Genomic DNA, 9,630 nt, shown 5'->3' on the forward strand with positions numbered 1-9,630 from the left:
AGTACATACATCTGAAAAGAATTATAGATCTTACATTTATTTGGAAGATAAATCCATGTCTACACGCTGATCACTCAGCAAACACACTTTAAAAAAATTTAAATATGCATCCAAGAACTTGTGGTGTTACCTGTGTCTTTCATAACAGAAAGTGAGACAATGTGAATAAGGCCTTGAGCAAAGCTTGTAATTATGGTGCATTATAAATGTCTGAATATATTGCTCAATGTAAATGTTTATATTTACTTCATACAAAGCATATACCATGTTACAGATTCAGTTTTTCACCCAACTTCAATTGGTGCAATTATTCTTAAATGTTAAACTTATGTCAAACTATTCATTAATGCCAAGAATTGTTTCGAATGTTGATATACAAATGTTGCATATTAATAGGCCAAAATAGCTTTAAAAGGCCTATTTATCAATAGCGGTAACAATGTTCTCGTTTAGTATCCTTTCACCTTGAAAAAATATGAATTGTACCTTTTCAAAAGACAAGGTTATAAAGTATGAGATGTTAGTGCACAAATTCCATGCAATTCTGGCTGCTAAACATGAAGTTCAGCATGAACTTCTACTACTTTAGTGTAGCTGGGACTGGGACCTTTGTACACTACAGCCAATGTAACAATAATAAAAAAAACCCCATAAAAACACAAGATGTGCAAGTATGCAAACATAGTAAAAAGAAATGTCAAATTAAGTATAAAATATAATGGTAGACATACTCCAGAAGAAACTCACTACTAGATTTTTAGTTGCATTATTTTAGACTGTAGCCTAAAACAGTGATACTTTGTCAATGACTGTCATGTTTCCCAACAGAACCATTTAAGCAGAATACTGGATTCAGTAGCCCAGATGAGAACAGGTTGCACTGGAACAGGCAGACTGAAAGGATCCAGTATCTAATGTGTTATAATACAGGAAACAATTATCCCTCCTAAAATCTTTTTCTAACAATCCAAAAATGTTTTAACAGTTCCAACACTGACATAAGAAATGCAGAGAACTGTGTACCACTTAATACTGTATGAATTCTGCTCAGAAACAAAGGTAACCATGATTATGCAATGAATCAAAGTAAAACAGCATAATACTATATATATATATCACATAAATTGCTGAATAGTGACAGTGTAAACTAGGAGGAAAAAGAAACCTTTACACCTGGAACTGCTTGTATTTCACATACAGCAAAAAAGAACATTCCTTTTATTTTAACAAGAAATTTATTAAAACAATACAGATCTTTAGCTTAACTGAATGCCATTTTCAGGGCTTTTTTATTTGAAACATGGCCAAATCAAACTAATTTTGACATGTTTTATTCTAAACATTACTACGATATAAAAAACATATAAAACCCATCTTTTGCAACAAATACAACAAACAGTCTGCCAACCAGCAAATCTCATTCCCAGTATGAATGAGATAAAATAATTTACTGGGTTTTCCTCTTGCAAAAGACACTTCTTATCCACAACTTTGGGGCTCAGTCGCTGGTTAACTGTAGTCTTCATGGACCACTTCTGAAGCATGTTCTGACAGTCGATAATGTAAAAAGGAGCAAAAAGCAAAACTTAATACACTATACAACAGTATATGTGTAACGGTGAAAGCCCTAACTCTGTATGGAATTCATTTTGTGCTCAAAGTCGGGAGAGTTTGAGAAGGAACGGTATCGGGGGAGCAAGGGTGAACGTGAAGAGCTTGGAACGCTTTATTCATTTAGTAGAGGCCTCCTGTCTGTTGCTGAAAGACATCAATTGTATCCTCATCCTCCATTTCCAACTGTTGGGAGAAAAAAAAATAATTAGCTAAGATTAACTAGTACACATGACAGGTACACTGGCACAAAGATTAAAAAAAACACTACGCACCCATAATTTGCCAGTCTACTGAAAGTGCAGGTTTATATGGTAACTACAGGTATATTGAGCATTTGCCAATTATGAAAATTTGTTTCAATTCCAGAGCTTCCTAATTTTAAAAGTAAATGCATAATGTGAGTATTTAAATGTGTTTCACACAACAGAAGATGCTGTGAAAATACATTTAAAGTTTTAAGCATCACAAGTATAAAGACTTTGAGCACTCCTCACAAGATAACAATGGTCTTAACCCAAAAGTATTACACAACTGATTCGTTTCAACAAGTACTCTTACCTCCTTTTGAAGATAACACAGACATACCACAGTTAGCCACTGCAGCACAACTATCACTTAGGAAACTACTAATCACTATTTAAATGACAGAAGTTAGACCCATTTGAAATAGGACTTACCCTTCTTTTAACCATAGTGATATATACTCAGCGCAGTGAAAACCAGTGAGAAAAAACTGCTCCCTTTAATTTGTAACAGAAATAGAAGGGCTTCTAAAACCCCAATAATGGCACACATAATGAACATGACATACAAAGGCTTCCACATCCCTCACCACCAAATGTACTGTACCTGTGCAGGCGTGTCTGTCTCATTGATAGGCTGTCCGTCGAAGCGGAATCGAATCTGTCGCATCGTTAATCCCTGTGGATAGGCACAGAGCTTATGTGAGCTCCAGTCATCTGGAGGCTGCTACAAAAAGGTATTTTTCCGACACAGTTTTCCTATTCACTACTGGGAAAAGAAACAGACAACAGAACACCACCTTTTCAAAGGACTCCAAGATCTGAAAGGATGCACTGAAGTGAAGGCCCAGTCAAATGTTTTTTGCTTTGCCACATTTGCTTTTCTAGACACTGTACCTTCACGGAATCATATGAGCTTTCTGAAAGAATAACTTTGGTTTGGTGCAACAAAAGCTCCCAGAATTAAAAAAAACAGCTGCCTGAACACTTTCTGCATGTGTATGGACCTTGGTTAAACATGAATATTAATTTTTATAGCACACAACAGATCAAGAACAATGGCTGTGGAACTGGACTTGACAGAGTTCTGCTTCTTCCTTTATATGCTTAAATGCCAGGGAACATAGTATTCCCTGAACATGTGAGGTCACATAAAAGATCAATTGTAACTCCATGGAATAAAGTCTAAACAGACAAATACTACTAATAACAGCACATGCTTGGACTAGAATGCATCTTCAATTGCACTGCCCCAGATACCAGAGACCATTTAGTGTGAAGAACCCTCAGTAAACTGTATCCCAGCAACACCCACAGGCTTCAGGCAGTCCATGCTTCAAAAATACAAGGAAGGTACTGACTACCGCTAAAAAACAGCAGTTGAGCTTCACTGAAGGAAATAGCTAGATGATGACTATGTGATCATCTTAATCCAGAAAAAAAGGCAGCAGTAACTAAATTAGACCAAAGTGCAACATCAGTACATGATGCAGATGAGACAAACGGACAATGACCTTAACTTGAAAATATGGGTAGCAATGCATAGTAGGTAGTTTGACCACCTGACATTAAGCAAGGAAGCCCAAGAAAGGCACATGTAAAATTTTCTTTAAAAAAAAAAATTCTGTTAATGCCTTTAGTGCATTGGCACCTACATCTACTACAGGAACTATAGTCATATCTTAAACACATTCAAAAACCTGTAGTACTGTGGCCCTGGTCAAGTACTTCTGGTTCAAAGACCTTTAAAAATGTACCATTAACCTCTCTAACTAGCTGTTAGGCAAATGAGCACACAAGTCGTGATAAAAGACATCTGCTAACAACTGCATTAATGGCTACAGTGCAGAGCTCAGTGTGATAAGCTTTACCTGTCTCTCACAGTATGCCTTCATGAGCTTGCTGAGGGGTGTGTGCCTCTTGATCTTGAACTGTACCACCGATCCATCCTGTCCTGCCACCTTCAGGTTGATGTGGTCATTGTTTTCTGTCTTCACTCCTTCCTGGAACAACCATAAAGGTACCATAAATGCTAGGTGTACTATCCACCATAATCTGCACTGGGACACCAATGCAAAATCAAAAGCAATCTACTTTAACGATCACAAGTGAGTATGTTTCATGCATGCTATCCAACACAAAAATGTAACCATATTTAAACGGACTTCTTGGTTTCAGTTGCAGTGCTGCCGACTATTTCCTCACCATCAGGCTCTACAGCTGCAGAATCAGTTCTTTTTTAAAACAGCCCTAATCAGCCCTCTTAAGGTAATCCTGTCATATTCAAAGTGGTCACTACAGCTGAGACCACGGTGCAAATAAGGGCTATCACTGCTCAACTCTCATCAGGAGGAAGGATTGAGCAACTGTTTAACATGTCTGCAGACCGCTGTATAAAGCAGCTTGTCTGGCCTGTCAGGTGCCTGCAAGTTGCTGGTTGCCAGAGGTAGAAACCAGGTCTCTCCTCCAGCTGACACTTTGCAGCATAAACACTGGGCAAAGTGACAGGGGCTAAGCAGGTGCCCATCAATGTCACTTGTTTCCCGACAGGAAAGAAAAGCAAGTCTGAAACATGACAGGCTAAGAAAACTTAATTTTCATGAAAATTAAGGACCTCGAAAAAACAAACAAACAAAAAAAAAAAAAAAAACCTTTCCAGTAATTAAATAAACCTATGGGACTCTTGAAAATAACATTTAAATGTCTCACTGATGATGAGCACAGATGGTTCTTAATACACCAAAACTACCTTTTAAGATGACATGTGAATTATGCCACGGTTCATTTAAATATTTTATCTTCTAAAGAATTTCCTAATGGATGAACAAATTAATATTTGATGACAATAGGATTCTTGTTTCATCAATGGCCACTAATTGTTTTATTACTCATGCAAGAAAACATTACATCATTTCTCTGAATCCAAGTTGCAAAACTCAACTTGCTTTTTTGCCAAATAATTTAGTACTTCTGCGGTTTCATGGAGGAAGGTTTACAGCTATAGGAAAAAAAATTAAATGGAGACCAGGTAAAGGATTCACATTATGCCAGGACACAAAAGAAGTCCTACTGTAACATTTCAACGATAGCTCCTAGACAATAACCACAGGGACAACATCTGAGCAACAAAAAGGTCAGATGAAAAAAGGTTTGTTAAACTCTTGACAGCATTCAATAAAAATTATGACTGCCATTTTTTTAAAAATGAGAACGACATATGAACCCTGTGAAATGTGCAATGGAAGCATGAACTCAGTTATCCTTTCATGCTTCTTCTGTGCAATACCATCAATTTGTTAAGCAATAAAATACCACTTCTAAAAGGAGAAAAATAAAAAAAACTTACGGCTGAGGTTATCAAAGTGATATTTTCTGGTCCCAAGTGACAGCTGAAATCAATACACAGGTTGCTGGAACACAACTGTGTGGACACACCAGTTTAATAGTCCAGGTTCCACTTCCTACAATGGCACACTTAGCAGCGCTTGACATGGAGAGGATGGCACCAGACCGTCTGCTACGATTATCCCTCCAGCACGGTGCCACTTAGTCTAGCGAGGAGGGGATGTGACAAGGAGGAGGAGCAGCAAACACTGGTACTGGATGCAGCTCATGTGGACAGGGAATTGACACGTCAAGTACTGCAGTGTTGAGGGTCACTAGTGCCAGTCCCACTCGTGCTGTATTACCGTTGTACTAACCCTCAGCAGATACAGTAAAATGCACTTTTTCTTAATGTACTGTTACTGTCTCTGTGCATGCTGTGAGCCAGTTCTGTTCTCTTAACTAAATTCAAAAATACCCTGCTCTATAATTCGATAAATAACAGCAGACAGTCTGTTGTTGCACAAACCTAACATTACAAGTCACCTTGGACAAAGGCGAGAGGTAAAATAAGATGAACAACACTAGACTACATAAAGGATCGAGGGAGCTAAATCACACTTCTCACACACATATATTGTTAATTTAACCAATTTGTTCATTCACAATGAAGAAGTAGTGCTCAGAGCCAAACTTCTGCAATATCCACAAAGGTGTGCAACAGTTTATTTATAGGAACTACAGTCACACCAGAGATGTGCCGGTACAATGAGATGAAAATTCGACTTCATGCGGAGTTTCATCTATTCTCCCTACTTTGTCTTAAAAGGCATTTCTTCGCATTTACAAGGACCAAATGTGGAATTCTGCACAGCTCCCGACAGCTGAGCAGTGCAAGACGTTAACATTTATTCATTCTGCATATGCTTTTCTTCAAAGCAACATACAATGATTATTAACTAATATTTAGCAGACATCTTTATCCAAGGTCATTTACAATGGTAGATACACTGCACTAAACTCTCTACCGTCACTCATCCATTTATACTGCACAGCAGTGCAACATGCACACACACAGTATGAGCTCTTTGGAATTGCCAATACACCTGAAACACATCATTTGTGGACTGACAGGAGGAACTCATACTAACACAGGGAGATCATGCAAACCACACAGAGTGCAGGGATCAAACCCACGCAGAACCACACAGCCCAGGTGCTATAAGACATCATGTCAACTTTTTAGGTGATTGCAAATTCATTTTAATTGCTTTCATTGATCGCTTCAGCAATCTAACTTGTTCCCCCCCCCCCCAATTAAAGGTTAAACTAATATGTAAATGCTGATGTAATTACACTCTCTTTAAAACACTTTGTTACATCCATGCAACAGATAGAAAAGTACAGATGGACTTACTAAATATTACAGAGCACTTAAAAGGGAAACTGTCTTGCAAAGTTGTATTGTAATGACCAATGTTAACTACTGAATTAACTGTGTCCAGTTTAATGGAACTGTGCAACTTTATCACAAATGGGTGTCATTGGAGGAACGGAGGAACATTTTTACTAATTAAACTAACTGTAATTGCTAAAAACTTCCAAGTTGGGGGAATTCACCTAGTGAGGGCTATTTTCAGGCATGCGTTACTTTCATTAGGACTGTTTAAACATTCGTTAAATAAATAATATATTATTTAAACAACGTACTGTTTTCCCAGTATATGCATCACCTTCTAGACGGTGTCAGATAGCTGCAAAAGGGATTTTGAGGATATAAGAAGCAATGGAGCTTTCATATTTTTGAAAACCTCCAGTCCTCTGAATCCGCTCCCCTGGAACGAACACCTTACCCAAAAATAAACACTACAGATGCATTGAAAAGTCAAAATAGTAACTTTAATAAACCTCCCCTATCTCTGCGTGTCCTGTAAGTCAGTCTGGATCACATATCACAATAATAAATATAAATGTATGAGACTGATGATATGGCCAGCAGGTGGCATAGTGGTTAGGGTTGCTGCTTTGCAATCTTCAGAATGGTCTGAATCCCACTCCTGCTGAAGTATCCTTAAGCAAGGAATTGAAGGCACTTACCCTTAACTGATAAAGTAAGAATACAATGCTGTAGAAATGGGAAAATCACTGTAAAGCTAACACAGGGGTGAGTAGAGCTGTTGTCTCACCAGCATCTGTGGGGTGTGAGAGGACATGGGTTCCATCCCTTCTCAGTCTGTGTGAACTCAACACATTCTCTCATGGGTTCTCTCTGGGTACTCTGGTTTCCCCCCACAGTCTAAAGACATGCTTTCAAGTGAATCGGTGACACTGAAACTGCCCGTAGTGTGTGTGTGTGTGTGTGTGTGTGTGGGGGGGGGGGGGGGAATGTGTTCCACTGATGTATGGATGAGTGACCCAGTGTAAGTAGTGTATCTAGCAGTGTAAGTCACCGCGGTGAATAAGGTGTGTGGGCTGATAACACTACATAGAGTTCACTGGAAGTTGCTTCGGAGAAAAGCATCTGCTAAATAAATGCAAACGTCAATGTAAATGTAAACCTTGGGCAAAGGTGTCAGCTGAAGAAATGTTAATAAAGTTTAGCGAAGCAATAAAAACTGGGGAGAACAGAAAGGTACAAAGTATCACGACCCATAACGACGACGAGTACTGCACACTCATCAACTGTTGATGTAGTACATTGTACTTTCCGAGATGTACGTCGCTTTAGAGAACACAACAGCGTCTGCTAAATGAATAAATGTAAAATGAGAGTACCTAAATGTTGAAAGGAGGTGTAGAAGAGCACTTTGTGTCATCATGTTTTGCTCAGAACACGAGTGAGCCACAGAAGACTCTGACGAAGAACAACAAGCTCCGCCTTGTTACATGTAGGCCTTTGCTCATGATGTTTTAGGATTTCGCCACTGTGACAACTGTCTTGATAATGAAACGGAGGATTTTTACTTTCTAAAATAAAAAGCCGCTGTTTTATGAGAGCACAGTAGAGTACGTCAGGATGGTTCTGAGCGCGCCGCCACACTTCAAACTTGTGTGGTTGTGAAGCGTCACAACGTGACGATTTAATTGCGAAATTCGGGACCGCCGGACTGAGACCGATTTTCCTTCCCTTCCCTTCCTTTCCTTTCCTTTCCTTTTTAAACGAAACCCGAGCGAACAGGGAGCTGCGACCATCCGCGTCAGTCAGTTACAAACTCGTTCTCGAGGACGACTAAACACAGGCTCGCGCTCACGGCGAAGCACGCGCCAAAAAAGAGCCATGATGAGATTTTTTTTTTTTTTCTTTTTTGTAACGAATTTCATCAACCGCTCTAACGTTTACACACATCTGCGAACACACCTGGAGATAATAACCCGTGACAATCATCAGCGAATATCATTTCTCTGACTAGTAAAACTATAAATTATCATTCAATAACCATAACTACTAGTTACTACTCCTGCCTGGCCCGCTAACTTAGTATATATTATTCAAATAATCATTTGATTAGGCCTACTCGCCAATTAGACAAGTCACTAGTTTGTTGTGTAGCATACTCGAAATGGAACTGCACAAGAAGACTACGTTAGCTTAGGTCACTTCAGCCTTCACACGGAAAAAAACCGTCGTTTAGTTAAAGCACTCAACTAGCCGCAGTACCTACCAGGCTCGTTCACATCTCCCCCGGCGATATGCAAATGAAAAATTAAAAAACTAATCCAAGCAATTACCACAGTACTGTACGCGAAAGTCATTGGATCACTTGTTCTGAAGCGCGTCCAACGATAACTGTATTTTAAGGACATTAGTGTGAAAAATTATATAGATATAATTAGTCAACTATTTTTTTTTTTTTTTTTTTTTTTTTTTTTTTTTTAAACTCACCTTGGGTTTTTCGTCCGCCATGGCTTTTCCTCCGCGTTTCTCTGCGCCACCACACAAAGAGTTTGCGGGTGCGCGCACGCACAAATCGCATTCTATAGACTACTTGTGCGTGCGCGAGCACGACGGCTCGCGCATCATTGTGCTCTCGGAAAGGCTCGCGCCAGACCATCACAGGGCTGCGCGCCGTTCGGGAGCGCGTTCGACGTGCGCGTTACCGAGGCATCACTTGGGCTGCGCAAATTGCGTGCGCGTGCACGCAGGAAACTAGGTTGTTTCGTTATGATTTAAGAACGTGGAGAGTGTTATTAATTCATAAAAAGAATGACGGGTTAGCCTATATATAAATTTAATACAGTAGCGTGCAGTTCGGTTTAGCAGACACAGTGTAACAGAGTGCAGGATGAGCAGAAATGTAGTAGTGCTGCAGTGACCTGGCACTCAGTGGCCATTTTGTTTCTATGTCATGGATGTTGGTTTCCACACAGTCCTCACTTGTACACAGCGCTGGTTGCCACGACAGTGTAATTATAGTACATATTATGGAGTCCTCGATTCCCAAGTACTACA

General features: G+C 39.4%; 1 protein-coding gene across 1 annotated transcript; it reads right to left on the minus strand.

Annotated features, from left to right (window-relative positions):
- Positions 1-16: 16 nt before the first annotated feature.
- sumo2a (small ubiquitin like modifier 2a) lies at positions 17-9,217 on the minus strand. Its single transcript, XM_018761389.2, has 4 exons — positions 9,064-9,217; positions 3,728-3,859; positions 2,464-2,535; positions 17-1,797 (listed from the first exon to the last, which is right to left on the minus strand). Exons 1-4 carry the CDS (start codon positions 9,082-9,084, stop codon positions 1,735-1,737), a joined length of 288 nt encoding a protein of 95 aa, XP_018616905.1. The 5' UTR covers positions 9,085-9,217; the 3' UTR covers positions 17-1,734.
- Positions 9,218-9,630: the final 413 nt, after the last annotated feature.

Source organism: Scleropages formosus, chromosome 20, assembly GCF_900964775.1.
Source record: "Scleropages formosus chromosome 20, fSclFor1.1, whole genome shotgun sequence".
In the NCBI taxonomy this organism is placed as follows: domain Eukaryota; kingdom Metazoa; phylum Chordata; class Actinopteri; order Osteoglossiformes; family Osteoglossidae; genus Scleropages; species Scleropages formosus.

What these genes read in the sequence shown, in the direction of transcription:
- sumo2a (XM_018761389.2), bottom strand. Translation starts at nt 9,084, where the DNA reads ATGGCGGACGAAAAACCCAAG. An exon ending in AGGCATACTGTGAGAGACAG is followed by an intron (nt 2,536 to 3,727) that starts GTAAAGCTTATC and finishes GCCTATCCACAG; the next exon opens with GGATTAACGATGCGACAGAT. An exon ending in AGACAGACACGCCTGCACAG is followed by an intron (nt 1,798 to 2,463) that starts GTACAGTACATT and finishes TTCTCCCAACAG; the next exon opens with TTGGAAATGGAGGATGAGGA.